At 42.4% G+C, this 16,890-nt stretch overlaps 1 protein-coding gene across 1 annotated transcript in view; it reads left to right on the top strand.

Moving 5' to 3' along the window:
* The first annotated feature begins 755 nt into the window (after positions 1-755).
* The window catches only part of ntng1a (netrin g1a), a 102,418-nt gene continuing 86,283 nt past the window's right edge, over positions 756-16,890 (top strand). Inside the window, 2 exon segments of the mRNA XM_026361538.1 lie at positions 756-928; positions 9,414-10,071. Coding sequence (XP_026217323.1) covers positions 9,823-10,071 — 249 coding nt within the window. The 5' untranslated portion in view covers positions 756-928; positions 9,414-9,822.

The raw sequence follows: 16,890 nt of genomic DNA, 5'->3' as shown, positions 1-16,890 counted from the left end.
CCTGAGTTCCTAACTGGTCCCGAAAGAGGTGCAGCGCGCGCGCGTGTGTGTGGAGGGGTAAGGGTGGGGGTGGACAGTGGAAGGTGGTGAAGTGGAGACGAGCGGGATGGGGTGTGGAGAGAAACCATAGGTGTGCGTGGTGGAGGGGGGGGGGGGGGGTACAGGCTAAGTGTGCGTCTCATCTAACAGAGCCTCAGAGCGCGTTATCTTCCCGTCCTCTCCGTCTGGGCGGTCGGTGCTATACGCCGCGCAGGGGAGACGGCCACGAGAAGATGCGTTGATGTGAGGGGAATATTCTCAGTAGCCGGGTCTGACTGGTGTGATACACGTCCCCGTTGAGTGGCTGAAACCTTTCACAGCCTGCGCGAAAGAGTGGGGAGATTCGCGCAGAGACCCGCACACACACCAGAGTCTTTGGGAATGAAGGAATTATAGACAGGAGGAGTCACGCGCGCCAGCAGGTCAAAGTTTGTTTTGCAGCAGTGGGCTTTTTCTCTTTTTCTGCAGACGTTACTGTGCTTCAGCCTGACGCCGTGATGGAATGACATTTGGAGAGATGATGATGGACATTTTGGCACCGGAGCTTCTGCTCAGAAATCCTTCCGTTACCACCACGCGCGGTGCTGACCGAGCCCTCAGGACGGTGATCACTCATTTGTTTTGAAGTGACAGGAACCCCCCCTCACCACCCCACCCCACCCCACCTTGATCGTTTTCTCACACCCTCCTCGGAAGCCGTGTGAGAGATGGTGCGCGCAGCGATTCCTCGGAGACTGACGTGCGTACTCATCACATTCCCGTTAAGGAGCGCGTCTTAAAGAGCTTCATTCCTCATTCATGTTCATTCTGCTGCTCTAAACTTGTTGAACGGCCCTTAAAGAGCAGGGAGGGCAGGGAGTTCCCGGTCCGAGAGGAGCAGTCAAGAAATGTAAGTTTCTCCTTTTGCTTGTAAAGTTTACTTTGTGTGCGTTGAAGAGAAATTAGACGCTGGGGTCGGAGCTGGTTATCACTGTTGGAGGTTATTCACTCCGGCCTGGCTGCGTTTATCTCCTGTAATGAACAGATAAGTAGCAGACAGAGAGTCGTGGGTGCTTGCTTTTAAACACTTTTAAAGACTTTCTCACACATGTAAAGACCTATTTAGAAACGAGGCGACCTTGACATGAAAACTTAACCATTTCCTCGGGTCATGATTAGAGGCGCCCCCTTGTGGAACTTATTACCTAATCGTCGTCCATCCATCACGCGTAATTACATTTGTGTCATGCTGCAGCCAATTGGCCTACCTTGAATACGTCATGATATGAGCGGCCTATCATAGTTAGATTTGTTTATGTACATGCTCTCCGTGTTCGCTCACTTTACACACGCTTTAGCCTCTCATTTAATTCAACCCTATCTGATTTCAAAGCACTTACTGTTTTATAGCCCAGTCAGTTAGACTTAAAGCACATTTCTTACAAGGTAGCCTGTGTAAGTTATGACATGATCTATAGTTAAATTATTACAGTTAGACATGATTTTTCTTTGGCCTTCTCTTGGATAATACCTAACAATTAGTTTAGTTCATAACCATTACCATTAAACATTATTGGTAGGTGTTCAGGGTGAAGGCACATACTGAATGATTGAACATAGAGTGCATTTTAAGTATTTAGAAAAGTAGATTAGATCTACTTATGCCTATAAAGGCATAAAGGTCTAATAGATGAGTTACTGTTCATATTAGATCACAGTCAATAGTCATTTTTACATGCTTGCTAAAGGTGAATCCAATCTGTTTTATGTGTTACTCAGCAAATGGATAATGACAGGTAATAATGAGTCATTCACTGTGTGCTTAAAGCTGCTGTTGCTTTAAAGCCTGTGGCCATTCCAGGCTTTTCACAATATCCCCAGCTACCTGGGCGAGCACATTCTTTTGAGCTAAAGTGGACGTTTTGAGTATCCAGACATGTCACTGCGGTTGCAAAATAATGTGCTAGCAGCCTTTTAGGAAAAGTGTCTTTAATAATGCATACAGTGCTCCTGTGTCGCGCGGAGAAGCAGGCTTGGTGGCGAGGCACAGGCAGAGACGGGGTGGTGGAGGCGTGGGTTTGTCTCGCTGTCTCATTGGGTGTCCCGTGTGCTGGAGTAACTGACGCCCGAGGGTGTCCGGCTCGACTTGTGGGGAGCATCGCCACAGCAGCCCTGTCAAAAGCGCTGCTCTCACACTCACACAGAGTACATGTGGCAGCTTCAGAGGACTGTGGCAGATGCAGCTGGTGAAGGCAAGTCAAGCACGTCTTGAGCAGTCAGGGACTTGCTGGTCTTTAGAGGCCCGACCTGTCTGGCTCCAGTAGAGGATGGATTTGAGGAGACGATGCAGATGTTAAAGGAGCAATTACCTCAGCACAGTTCAATCAAGGCTTTTTAATAACCAACACCAAATTCTGTCTGTGGTTCTCCTAAATGTTCAGTTAATTTTCAAAGCAGAAAGGCTTCTGAAACAAAAGAAACTAAAACTCGGGACTGATGAAATTCTTTCAAGTTCAGAAATGTGTTTTTGCACGCAGGCTTCACAGACAGGTAATAATTCATCAGTGAGAGGTGGAAACACAAGCCCAGTGTGAGTTAACTGAAACAGGCCAACTATTTGTCTAACCCTAGAGCAGAGTGCAGCTTTGATTCTTTCTGAAGCAGCCCACCCATCCCCGACACAGTCACTTAACCAGCTGTCAGCTCTCCACCCATTTGCTACCTGTCGTCATTATTAAAAGATCATAAGCTTGTCGATTCAAGGCGGCGACATTTTAAGAAGTGGAAAAGAGGGCTAAGTGATGGGCTGAGCCCCGGGGATGCATTATAGGCATGCTCGCTGTTCCATGGGAATGCTGGCTGTCATGTTTGCAGGACCATGCTTCACTCTCCATATGTTTATTCATGAGGACAGTGGCCCTATTGGCAGGTTGTTAACAGGCAAGATTAGGGATTCTGGAAAGAAATCTGGTGAGTGGAGCACAGAGAGCAGGCAGGAGGCTTTGTTTTTGTGAAGCCGGGCCAGCTTCTATCTTTATCTATCTTTCATCTGTTTCTGACTGTCTGCCCTCCTGTCTTTCTGCCCTTCTCTCTTCTGTGCTCCTGTTTCTCTTTTAGTAAAGCACTGGTGGGGAATATGAAACAGGTGGAGTCAGAAAAGATGAAAGTGGGTAGAGACAGGACACAAGCAGGGTCAGAAATCGCCCTTGAAAGTGCATAAAATGTGTGAAATTAAAAACGAAAAGGGGGGCGCGCCCATGTATCTGTGCTAACCTTGTTATTATTCCACGTTACTCTGGGATGAGCATGTGCTTTAGAGCTACAGTTAAATCTGGTTCACTTTTCATTTGTTAAAATGCGTAATAGTCAGGCAGGTGTGTAAGTACTGCCCCCTGTGGGCCACCATAGCTGATTCGGAAGAGATTATGGCCTTGAAAGTTGTTTCCCTTGTGTCCTGAATTAGAAAACCAACTAGAACTCTGGAACAGTTGACAGCGTTGACACCACACACACCCAGAAGCCTGAGAAAATGCTGAATATACACAAACCGCTGGTCAGTGAAAAAACAAAACAACCAATAGGGGCACATGTCGAGATGTGGGAGGATGGGAGGTGCAGTGGTTGTGGACAGAAGAAGGAAAATAGTGTGGGTGCATGCAGATGCAGGACGAAAAATGAAGGCTGTCTTCCTCCGCTGGTTCATTTGATGATATATGCATGATTTACGAGTGACTTCCACTAGTAGTAAAGAGCAGCCCCGGGGACATGAGTGTCATGATTTGGAGAAACACTCAGTCATGCTTGAGTGGCCCTGGGGATGGAATGGAAGGGGACACCAGGGGCCGTTTCCCAGTAATGGGTGGCTGTTTGGTTGGTTGCAGGGACCTGACCCGGCAAACCAACCCTGGCCTGGGTCGACCAGAGCTTGGTGAAAAATGGATGTGCTGAGTTTGCGGGTTGGAATCTACAGTTCCCTGCTGTGTTGCGCAGGCTGTGAGTGCACACACCATCAGCTGGTCTGCTTAATCATTAAGCCTTAATGTGAGCTCTAATAAAAAGGCCTGGGTGAACCTGACCTGAAAATACCACTAGCTGATTATTTAGCAGTATTCTTTGACTTTAAAAAAAGTCCTTTGAAATACAAAACGCCTAAATAACCTTTAGAGTGTTTAAACCAACATGACATGAGGTGTGATCATGTGTATACTAAAAAACACATGATCATAAACTCTTTAGTGTTTCAGTTTAATTGTAAACCTTTCACCCAAAGCCACCAGCACCTGCTCCTCTCTCAGCTCTCTCCTCTTCGCAGACTAAAATTACAAATGTGCCAGTCACTTATTTTCCATTAAAACATATTAAGCACACCGCTCTCTGACCCTTACAACTGGAGTTTGCTCCAGCAGTTTCATTGTGAAACACCCACAGATCTCTGCAGCTAACAGCTTCTTCTGCTCTCTGAGCTAACAGGCAGGTTTCCTTCTTCAGATAATCAACACATTTCACACATTACTGTGTGATTCATGCACTTTTAGACACAAAAAGCTTGTTCCTTTATGTTTGAGCTTCGCTGTGGGGAAGACTGCATCACTTTCCGCCACGAGTTTGGAAGCTAATTTAAGTCCAATATGCAAATTATAGAGACGGGTAAACATGAAACCTTTAGTATGAATTTAGAATGGATTCTTTTTGTATAAGGGAGAAAGAGTATGTAAGTTAAAGAGTTTGTCAGCTCATTTGTTCTACTTTCATTTCTACATCTTCATTTTTCATCTCAGGCTTTTGACATTTTCTAAGTTGTAAAACACTGCAGGTAATGTCCTTGATACAGCGTGCCAGACTTCACACTGACCAGGCCAATTCAATGAGATTTCTTTTCATAATACTGTGAAGAAAAACAGGTTTAATGCAGTCCTTCTTCACACCCAGTGACCTCCCACTATTACAGTGTTACTGTAACTCTGAGCCTACAATTCAATATATATTCCTGTAAATGGAAGAAATTCAGACTTCCTGTGCGCATGTTTCCTCTGATGTCCTCAAACCTTGATCGATGATTGGAGGAAGCGACCTGCTCTAAAATAAACCTTTTTCTCACTTAAAATGCACATCCACACTTCTTCCATCTGCTCTCCTTTTCTCTCCCTCACCTCGCCTCCTCAGAGGGTTATAAGCAGGGAGTAATGAGAGGAAGGGGCCGCGGTGTCCAGGATGGTGGAGTGATAATGACCCCACTTTTGTGATCTCTATTGCTTGTTACCGAAGCCTCGCCAGTGCTTGTTGTCTCATTACCCATGACTCGATCCTCTCTTTATCCAGAGGTTGCACATGAAGCACACCCACTCTTACACACAAGCAAACACTTCCTGGCCATCTCTTTAGTCTCCTCCTTAACAGGGTAATATTATGTCTCTTAATGGGAACAGGGAGCTCAGTGCCAAGAGTTCTTCGGGATAATTGGCTGCTTCCTCACCTGCTGACATCTCTCCCATTGACATTCTTACATTTTACATTTAAGGTGCTTCATTTCTTATCCCTTTAACCTCTTCCTCCTTTCTTCATCCTCTGACTTGCAAAACAGATTTTACCTTGTCTTTCTCAGTGATTGTCTGCAAAATTTAAAGCTGGTTTCCAATCCATATATGTATGAATAATGATAATTTCTCCCTGAGGGTACTATATTCTTAGGAAAGCTGCCAGTGCTATTTATGCCACCTTTTGATATGGTTGATCACTCTTATTGGTAGATTAAGCTGAGGGGTTTGAATTCTCACATCTGCCTTTTGTTGTTTGAGATGGGAATGAAATATCTGGCACTATTTATTTATAATGTGGATTTCCTTCAGGGTCTGTTTTTGGATCTTTGTTATTTTCTCTCATATGTATGGGTTTTAAACTATCTGGTGGTTTGAATGTTATGGTGGACAAGGTTCAACACATACACTATGACAGGTCTGCAGCCCCACACACAGCAAGCTGCCATGCACTGTGTGTTCTGACACCTGTCGTTCATGGCCATCATTACAGTATTTCCATGCAGAGCCATGTCCACCACAACATTAAAACCACCTGGTTGTTTTAATGTTGTGGTTGATTGGTGTGACAGCTTGGACAATATAGGAATTGAGTACAATACGATACAAGGTGCAAATGAGTGGATATGTACAACATGTACATTACATTATAAGGCTGCAAAGTAACAGGAATAACAGCAATGTAGCAATTGTACAAGGTGACCATGGCCTGTGGAAGAAACCGGTCCAGTGTCTGGCAGTTCTGGCAGACAGAGCTCTGCAGAGCTTGCCAGGGTGGAGAAGCTGGAAAAAATTGTCTTGAGAGGAGTTGGTGGTGATTTTCCTTGCCCGTTTCCTGACTCTTGAAGTGTCTAAGTGTGGGCAGAACTGCATAGATGATTTTCTCTGCAGTTCCTGCTTTCTGCTGCAGAGATGCTGGATGGCTTGAAAATGTCTACAATTGAATTAGGATAAATCAGAGTCTCTCATTGTAAAGATGCTGCAGCAAATCCTGGAACCTTTGACCACTAGAATCAAACCACACAGCAAAATGTAACTTTTGATTCTAGTTCGAGTTTTTCCACAAATGAGAACTTGTTCAGTCGGGCTTTTTCTCCAAGATCAGACTTATTTTAACTTTTTAAAATCAAGTAAAACTAGATTTGTTCATTTAGCAAAATATTGTAATTCTTTGCACTCTTTCCTTTAGGTATATTCACAGATACAGCACAATGTAGTTATGTCACAAGGGCAAAGACAAATTTGCTGGATGCTTTAATTTCAGCTTGAAATATTTTTCAATTTATCATCATGTTTTTAGTACCTAATTTTTAGCATTTTTCTGTCAGTATTACTTTTTCTAATTATGTATTTGCTGCTATCTGTAGGACTTACCGTTGTAAGCCACTACACCTTTGCTCTTGACCTTGGCCCTTCCTTAAAAGGATGATTTATTTTCTGAGATTGAATGGCGCACTCTGGAAATATCCAACACAGGTGGAGCTTGAAATGTAATATACCTGGTTTACAATGCAACCAACTCACATTTGAAGAGACTAAGATTACTATTATCATGTTGCTTTGCATACACATAGGAAACAGTGTTGTTTCTGTGTGATGCTCTGCTGTATAATCCTCTGGAAGGGTATGCATGTCTTCATGTCTTCCTGAGGAAGACTGTTAAATGTGAATAAAACCCCTATATACAGTTTTTTTTCACATGTTGTCTTTCTCACACTCTCACATTACATGTCACTTCGTCAATCTGTCAGAGCATGTGTTCAGCAGCTTTTTTTCTCCACAGCCTGTTGATGTTGAAATTGACTCTTTATGCATCTCTACAACCGCATGTTATAATACAGCGTCGCATTTTTTATGATATTCATTTACATTTAATGTTGCTGTGACCTAGTGTCTAATCCACTCCACTATACCTTATTGTTGAGGTTAACTAGTAAAGTTTATGCTAATTACAACTCAACCCAATATGACCCGTACGTAATGGTCTGGGTCAGGTTTGGGCCAGAAACTTAGAAATCATGATTGACTTTCGTTAGGATTTGGTCAGGTATGCCAAACTTTACGCTACTGCGCTTCAATTGCAGATTAAAATCTGACTACACCAAACAAATACAGTAAACAGCTGAAGCACTTGACTCAATGGTCAGGCAGACAGGCCATACTAAAGAAGCACCACACAAAGTCAAGGTTCAGACATGAGATACAGTGTGTTTGTTGGGTTCAGTCATATACAGCTTATCCATACTCTATTGCTAATAACAGTTTTTTTACAGTAAACAAGCAACTTGTCTACACTACAGCTACACAACAAATTGATCACTGATGATTAGAAGGTGTGTCTGGTCAGCACAAACACAGACACACTGACTCAGCTGACTGATTAAGCAGCAGTAAAATATCCACTGGCCCATCCCCGCTGCCTGTGACTGTTGACTCTGGTCTCCATCAATCACATGTAGCGAGGCTGGAAACCTGCACATACAGTAGCTGCATCAGCTGGCTTACTGCTGTGTTTTTGGCCAGAGAGTCGACACCTAGTATAAAAGACCATTAGAGGTAAATCCAGTAACAATACTCAAAGTGTGAATATGTTGAGGATGTATGAGCAGTAGAAGAAAGACAGACAGCAAGGACAATGACTTGATGCTCAGGTGTGTTTAAATAGGTGTAAAGTAAGTAAAGTAAGTAAAAATGAGGCTGCAGCTCAAAGTGGTTGCTAGTCAGAAATGGATGATGTATGTCCTATGAAATAAATCAGTGCATGTTATATAATGCAGTGGTTCCTGCTCTGAATGGCTCTACTACTTCTGAGACTTGAAAGCATCATGTTACTACACAATGTTTTTAAATCTCAAATTGTAAAAGAAGACTTAGTAATGTAGCAGTGAGTCTCTTGTGTTGGTATTTGTACTCAAATGCTGCTAAAATCAATATCTCTATTTTCATATATATGTTTTAATGTAACTAATAACAGATGACTGTGTGTAATGTTACCTGTCACTCATATTGCGGAACCCAGGGCAGTTCCCCTCAGCAGTATTTCAGCTCATTATTTTAATGTTTTGGCCTGCAAATGTATTTAATGCAGTTCACTCTCACTGCTCGGTTCAGCCTCTTTCCAGTCATAGTAGGCAGCAGTTTTCTGCAAAAACCTCTGCTAAACCACTGTACGCTAGACCCAGCTAGGGCAGCATTAGTTCACTCGCAGGAGCTAACAGAAAGGGGAAAAAGAAAGTATCAGGTGTACACAAACATGTCAGTTATCACTACACGTGAATGTGCCAAACATTATGAAAGCTCAGTGTGAATGTCTGTGTACCACCCAATACAACCTGCTCAGTAATCCAGCCGTTATTCCCACTCAGTCTCATGTTATAGACAAACATAAAAACATAAAAATAAAATTCTGCTGAATTCTACTCAAATGTACATATTTTCTTTCTACTTTTGAAATTAAAATACAATGTGTTGGTTAAAGACTTTAACTGCATAAGAAATGACATTGTATGCTATCATTCTAAATCATGCAGCGCATGGTGTTGTAAGTGTGTGAGGATGGTGTAAGCGGGGTGTGGAAAGCTGTAACACTGTAGTCCTGATACTGCTGAGTGAGAGGAGGGTTTGGTGTGAAAGCAGCAGGATCCAGTTTACCCTGATGGCCTTCCTTACTGATTTTCTGTGTTTTGATGGACAACAAACACCAACACGGCGCCTCTTTCTAGCACCCATCTAGCTTTCCATTCACACATACACCTTTCACCCATGCTATGGCACCAGCTAATGTTCTCTTACTGTCAATTCTATTCCCATAAGGAAGGCGTATTTATCCCTCTTCTTCTGTTTCTCATTTCTTTTCTGCAGAACCCTATCTCCACGACAGAGGAGAACCATGACTGACAGCCAGACAAGCTGAGAAGACCTGTCACTCATCTTCCTATCAGCGTGTCAGAGGGCTATCTCCTCTCATCTCCCCCCTCTTCCTCCTCCTTCTCCTCCACCATCCTCCTCCCTCCCTCAGTCCTCTCCTGTTATCTTCGCGAATGGGCTGGTAACCTCACTATCATCGCCCGCCACTCCAGAAACCTGAAAGAAATAGTGGAAAAACAAGACACTTGCAAATCAACCAGTACTCCACTTGAAGGGAGTTTGGCATGCATCCTCCCTCCAGTTAAATGAGCTGTACAAGGTGCGAGTAGAAGAGGATTTCCTTGTCCGTACGCCTTCTAAAGGAGAGACAGCTCCTTGTGAAGGAGCAGAGAGAGAACCAGTCATGCGTTTCCATTTTGCGTTAACGTTGCAGGCGCTGTGGACCGGTGTTTGCCAGGCGGCCATGCAGCATTACCCTGCAGCATGGGGCCACTACGATGTGTGTAAGTCCCAGGTTTACTCAGATGAAGGCCTAACCTGGGACTACATGGCCTGCCAGCCAGAGGCGGCAGACATGACCCAGTACCTGAAGGTTACTCTGGATCCCCCCAACATCACCTGCGGAGATCCACCAGAGACATACTGTGCCCTGGTGAGTACATGCAAGACAGGAAATCCCCCCAAATCCTCCCTATTTATCACCTAGTTAAAAAAAAAACACCAACACAGCTTCCTTATCTGTGTCTGTGTATAGAGTATTTACTCAGCTTATTCTGACCCCAGAGCAGTGACAGACACTTTCAAAGCCTGTGTGACTCAGATATGTTGCTGTGGCTGAAGACATAGAGGTTTGTGCCCATTGACGTCATGTTCTGCTGTTTAAAGAGCTGCTTCCCGGTGCACACAGCAAACACTGTCTGATGTGCTGTTGACGCTGCTTACTTGCAGAAAAACACTGTGCAATGTGACTTTACCAATGAAAACACGCACCACACTCCCCAAACACACACTCACACACACACACACACACACATTAGAGACACATAGAAATGCAGTTGTGTGATTTCAAAGCATTTCTTGAAGTGTCAGTGTGAATGTAGAGCTAGCTCAGTGAGTGTCCTAAAAATGCAAACAATGTCTGGATGAAATAGTGCAAAGGTGGACTAAAAATAAATCAGCACATGTGAACTGAAGTGGAGCACTATCTGAGGTGCAAATACACAAGTTCATTACATGAACCAACACTTTCTCCAGTGTAGTATGACTAAGTTTTAATTGCTTTGTTTTGCAGTTACTCAGGCACATTTAAGGACTTGTGTCAGCGCTCGTTATTGGCCCATACGGCCGTTCTCCTATTATTTTTGTTTAAATAATATGTTTTGGAGACTTTTCTTGTATTTAAATTTCATAAAGATCACTTTAACTGAAAAGCTGGGCAGAGCGTACAGGGAGAGAGAGGGCTGAGCAGAAGACAATGGATTGATCACAATCGTCCTATGCTATGGCTAGATGAAGTTGCTTAGTGGAGATTTTCAGATTATGTAGTGTGTAACACTTATGTCTCTTCAGCTATATTACAGTGGTTCTCAATGGTTCTCAACACGCCTGCTATTCGCTGATGACACTGTCAGCACTTTGATCATCATCTTGACACGTTCATGATACATTCTGCAGACTTTACTGATCTTCACAATGAGGTTTATGATTTTCATTATTTACCATAAATTATATAACAAATATTTACATTCCCCTTAGAATCAACTCCTGTGACTTTGGAGCCACCATCAGGTCAGACTTTGTCTATTATGTCACGACCAAATACCTGCAAAACTGAAATCAGGTTTACATGGTCATAACTGCACTTTTTGTTTTAGTGCTAATTAATTAAGAGAGAGAGAGAGAGAGAGAGAGAATTGGATCAGTTTACAGTTATTATTGTATTTTGTTTAAAATTATTTAATGATCCGAAACTCTTGGAGTGGACTTAATAATAATTGTGTTTTCTGTTGAATTAAAACAAATCTAAGTGAGTGTAAGGGCTCTACACTAGTAAAATAAAGTGATATGAGGGGGATGTTGTATTTAAACAGCACAATAAACAGCAATGATTAGTTCTTTGAAGTTCATGCTGCTGTTGATTCTGCAAATTATATGCAATCAAGAAAATCATCAATTCCTGGTGGAGCTGAAAATAAAATGAGCAAAAGATTCATATTAGGTCAAGTATTTAATTAACAAACCGTCGTCCTCCTTATACCGGGTCCTCTTTGCTTTGAAACTCACAGCTGGTCGCCTCAGATTATTGCTAAATGATGAATCCATTTTGGGCCGTCGTGTGTTACCAAGTCATCAAAGATTCTCTCAGAACAAACGCACTCCTCAACTGCTTCAAGAGCTCTTTAGATAAATAGTGAGATGTTCCAGGAAAAGTAGTAAGCCGAGGAGTATAAATAGATAGTCGCCATCAGCAGAAAGTCAGCAGAGAGGGGAGACAGAGGAACAGAGACAGATTAACAAAATACAGATGACTAAGACAGTGAAAGAATGATCAAGAGAGAAGTGAGAGGGAGTGAGCATGGGGGAGACGAAGACTCAGAGGACTCTGTGCAAAGCATACGGCAACTGAAGAACTAATATCTCCTGTGTGGGGCGGGATGGAGGCTCTGAAATTTGAATAATTCAACATGTTTTGTAGCTAATGTGTTTTATTCATAGTACGCATTATTCAGCCCAACATGTCTCAGGCACTTTCGAAAAATGCTGACTCCCGTGATCAGCCAAGGTTGGTTCAAAGCAGTGAGTTGCTGTGGGCTGGGGGGGTTGTTGAGGGGTTGACATATCAAGGATGTCATTTCCAGAGTAGGGTCACCCTGTGTTGTCCCTCTGGAACGGTGTTGTGACCTCTGATTGATCCACATTTGAACCTGAAGTGTGCCTTGTGTTTGCTTTTGATAAATTGTGGATGAACTCCAGTCTATTTCAAGACGCACAGTTGAAGCTGAGTTTATTATTATTATTATTGCCAGACTCTTAATAGTCTGATGATTGCTTATTGAATTAGCGAGAGTTAGCGCCGCGCTGTCGCCCTCATGTCTCCGGCAGTCAATGTGATAGGAGTGCTTCAATTAAACAGGCGGCGGTTAGCTCCCACATCACAATTTCCTCTCTCTACTCATCACAAATCACACAAACAACAGTGAAATATGACCCCTGCCGTTTACCATAGAGTCCAATTCTCTGCAATTGGTTTGTGTTTACCCCAGGCAGTAACGTAGCTCCAAATCAACATTGGAACAATTATCATTGATATTCCAGCTACTCTGACTGTCAGTTCACTGCTGCAGTGCCAATAGTGGTTTGTCAGATCATAGCAGATTGGGGGCGATTATCATTAGACTGCGATATCGGAGAATGTCATCTCTCTAGTAATTGATTTTGCGTTCGTGGAGGCGGGTGTATTTTAAAGGCCGGTGTCTGCTTCCTGGAGTGCTGAAGGTAACAGACACCGAAGCCTGATGAGAGCAGCGAGAGACGGAGAGAGATGCAGCAGCTTGAGGGCGTGGTGCTCATATGAGCATGGTTATCTCAGGTTGCGGCCTTCATCCCAGGGTCACAGATAAAGGAAGACAGCGTCGCACACACATAAACACGTACACTCACACTTACTCACACTTACTCACACACACACACACACACACAGCATTCTCCCCCAGTAAAGACTTTTCATTCTGCTTCTAGCCCGGTGACCTTTTCAATAGCAATAAGCTGGCATTCACTGAACTCTGGCACATGAATCCACCATCATATGAGATTTCACTGTCCCCTCCAGTTAGACTCAGACTGGCCTTTAAAAACCTGGACAGGGCACACAGGCTCAACCTGTTCATGACTGAGTTTGTGCAGGATTTAGGAGACCAGATAAAGTAAATTTACAGTAATGCCAAAAACAATGCATCATCATATCATGTAAGCAGCTAAAAATAAAATATATGTTTTATATAAATAAATCTGATATATGGAGATGATTCTGTGTTGGCTGGTGAAGAGGGTAAATTAAACTGTAGCTGTACTTTCTCTCTCTGCCACACAGTGTAAAGAAGAACTCAAGGAAATTAAAAGAACTGCAAAGATATGATAATTAAACTGAAGACCTCCACTCCAACACGAAACTTACAAACCAACACAACCTCATGTGTCACGCCTGGTTTTAAATATACAGGAACCACGTTTCCAGGTGTAATTCCATAATTTATACTACACCTGAAAACCTGATTTGTGGTGTGTGTATGTGTTTGTGTGTTTGTGTGTGTATTCATTCCTGTGCAAGCAGCGAATGTCTGTATTTTTGCCATCAATTTACAACCAGGAAATGCTGATGAATGCTGAAACCTGAGTCCCGGCAGGCCGGTGCATTTCATCGACAATCAAATCTAAATGAGGAAACGATAGAGATTATTAAAAAAGGCGTGCGCATTGTGGCTTTTTCCTATTTTAGCAGCATAGAGACGTCCCAATCTGTGCCATGATAAGAGAATGTAGATCACAAGGATTCTTAATCAATCTGCTTAGCTAATAAGACAGATAACACAACATAGTGGTTTAAGCACTGGCTCCTTTTTAACCATTAGCAATGGATGAACCAGTACAAGTAGCCTTATTGGAGCATATGGTATTTTTTGCCACTGCAGTATAGAACATATTTTCATTTTTCAAGCAAACTGATTATGACTCTGTTCGCCTTAATGACCAAAGAAAGCTAGGTGCTACTTCTGGGCTGGTGCTTGTGAACCCTTTAAGAACCAGTTAGATTTTTCCATGCCCACATTATTATGTGTGTACATCTCTGCTTTCACAGCAACACTAATGCCGAAGCAGAGCAACAAGCACTACAGTGTCTCTTTACAAGCAATGCACCTGACTTTGAGAGCCTACTCTGACATCCAAACACAACCGGGCCACTGACGATTGGTATGAGCGGCAATAATGCTCAACTATCTAAGACATTTGGATTAATAGCACTTAAATGCTATGCCAACTTCTATCTTTACATCAAGATTGCCCATGACAAAAGCAGGTCTTGGTTCTAGACCAGCAAATAGCTGGTGCCATCTGGAACCAGTTTTCCTGGCTGAGAGCCAGTTCTTTTAGCTCCATGACATGAAGAACTGGTTCAGAGCTTTGGTGAAAGAGGTGTACGTGTGTACATGTTTAAATCCCTGACTTGTCTTACAATGATCTGGGGATTATGCTGTGTGGTATATGCTGGGTGCTGCAGTGGACTCTGCAGTACACGTGACATAAATAAAATACAGTAGGATAATGCAGAAGGTTGCATCAAAGATGTTCTTTCCCTCTGTCTGAGACCCAACAATACCAGGCTACATCAGTCATTTCAGTCTTGTGTCCTGCCAGTAAAACCATTAATTCATCAGTCCATGTTGAGGACAGAACACAAGCTTTTGGTACATTTCTGTTACGCATGGTTGCATTAGAGTGAAAAAGGTTACAATACTGAATAAAAGACTTTGGAGAAGCATGCAGATGCTCTGGGTGTGGGGTTGCTGATCACATGCTTATTTGGTGATAGTGAAAACAATATGCAGTATGCACTCAGCAGCCACATGGCTTTGTTATTCAGACAGTCACGCTCTGTACATGCACCTACACATGCATATATGCACTCTTATATTTAACTCCAAATGTCAAAAATACAGTATACAGTTTATATTATGTTGTTATCATACAGATTTTCTGGTTTAAATCAGACTGTGAGTCTAACAGTGCTTCTGATGGTTTTGCTTTAAACTGCTTTTTGTTGAAATGTGGTGGAATTTTATTTTAACCTCTATGCCAAATTTGCATGACGTCCCCTCATTGGATGATGCATTGATCCCCTTTAAAAGAAAAAACAACCCAAAAAATTGCATTACTTGTAAAAGCGGTCGTATGTGATAGATTGTAAAGGGTAATACTAGAACAAATCAAGAGTGTTGGGTGAAATGTTGCAACTTGCAAAGGCTTGCATAGTTGACTATGGTTCACCAAGCAGGAAAACAACATTCGTAATTTAGAGTCACAACATGTTCACTGCTGTCTCCATGAGCAGCATAAATCCAAGAATCCATTCAAGTCCCTTTATAGGCTTTTCTAGGTGTGTTGGCCAATAAACGAAAATGAGAGCTGCTGTGGGCTCCCATGGATTTACATTGTGATATACAAATCTGACCTTTTCCTAAGCTGATCCTGATTAGAGGTTTCAGACAGACAAAGCGTTTTAACTGTTCCGCCCTGAACTCCACCGCCACCCCACACTCGCACCGTGCCGCCTCTCCACAGGCTCCACACTGACATTTCCTCCAGAAGCGAGGGCGCTGTCAGCAGCAATATGTCTCATTTCATATTGTAACACTCACTCAATGCAATGGTTAGAGGATGATGAGAGGGAGAGGAAGGAGTCAGCGGCTGCTTGGATGGGTTTAGTGTTCTCAGTGGCTTGTTTAGATTGGCTTATTGGTGAGGGAACGAGATTGTACATACAAGGAGACTTTTCTCATCTGCAGATTGACTTTAAAAAAGGTCACAATTGGGGAATGTAATAGCAATTAAACATCACTGAAAATCTAATTACTCAAGCAATGGAACTGTTTAACATCAGAGGATTAAGTGAACTTGATCGATTTTGTGTGGCTACTTTCATCTTTGCTCAACTAAATCAAAGGTTTATTGAAATTTGTGACGCAGCATACAAACCAAAACAAGCTTAAAAGGAAATGTGTCTGTAAATTACAAATGTTTGCAGCTGAAGTCATTGTTCTCTGTTTGATTAGTGATAAATATCTGGAGTGCCAAACGAGGCCGGAGTTGTTATTTCTACATAATTCACAGGAAGGCAGTGTTTGATTTTTTTTTTTTTTTTCATATTTGATTTTAATCTGTTCTCAAGGGAATTCTGGCTCTTATGTGATTTAATTAGCCTAATCAACCCTCAACAAACATTTTTAATTTCAAGTTAAGGTAGCACACACTGCACTGCATGTTCATGATTGTACTTGACAGATAACTTCTCCTTTATGGGTAGAGCAGTCATCGTCGCCTTCATTCAGGGATTATAAAACACATTGTAATGGTAACTTAAAGCTGCAGACACATTACCATTGATGGAACCACCAAATATTCTACATGTGTTTCTGTGCAGTCATAGAAACAAAATCTAACTAGAAACTATGTGGTAATTGCACAATACGTTGTCATTTTTGTGTTTTATCTTTATTTATTTCCTTTTTGAGGGAGGCATACCCTTCTAACCACAAAGAATTTCAGCCATTTCAGTTTGAGCATTGTCATTTATTTTGATTTCACAATGAGTACTACCTAATGTGCTGGACAGAGCATGGAGGAGGGTGGCAGAGCATAGCAAGAAATGATAAAAACAGAATGTATTGATTTTGACTTTCATGCTAACGCTAGCTGA

The sequence above is a fragment of the Anabas testudineus genome, chromosome 2 (assembly GCF_900324465.2).
Source record: "Anabas testudineus chromosome 2, fAnaTes1.2, whole genome shotgun sequence".
NCBI lineage: Eukaryota > Metazoa > Chordata > Actinopteri > Anabantiformes > Anabantidae > Anabas > Anabas testudineus.
The sequence above is the reverse complement of the archived record's forward strand: the minus strand, read 5'-3'. Positions and strand labels throughout refer to the sequence as shown.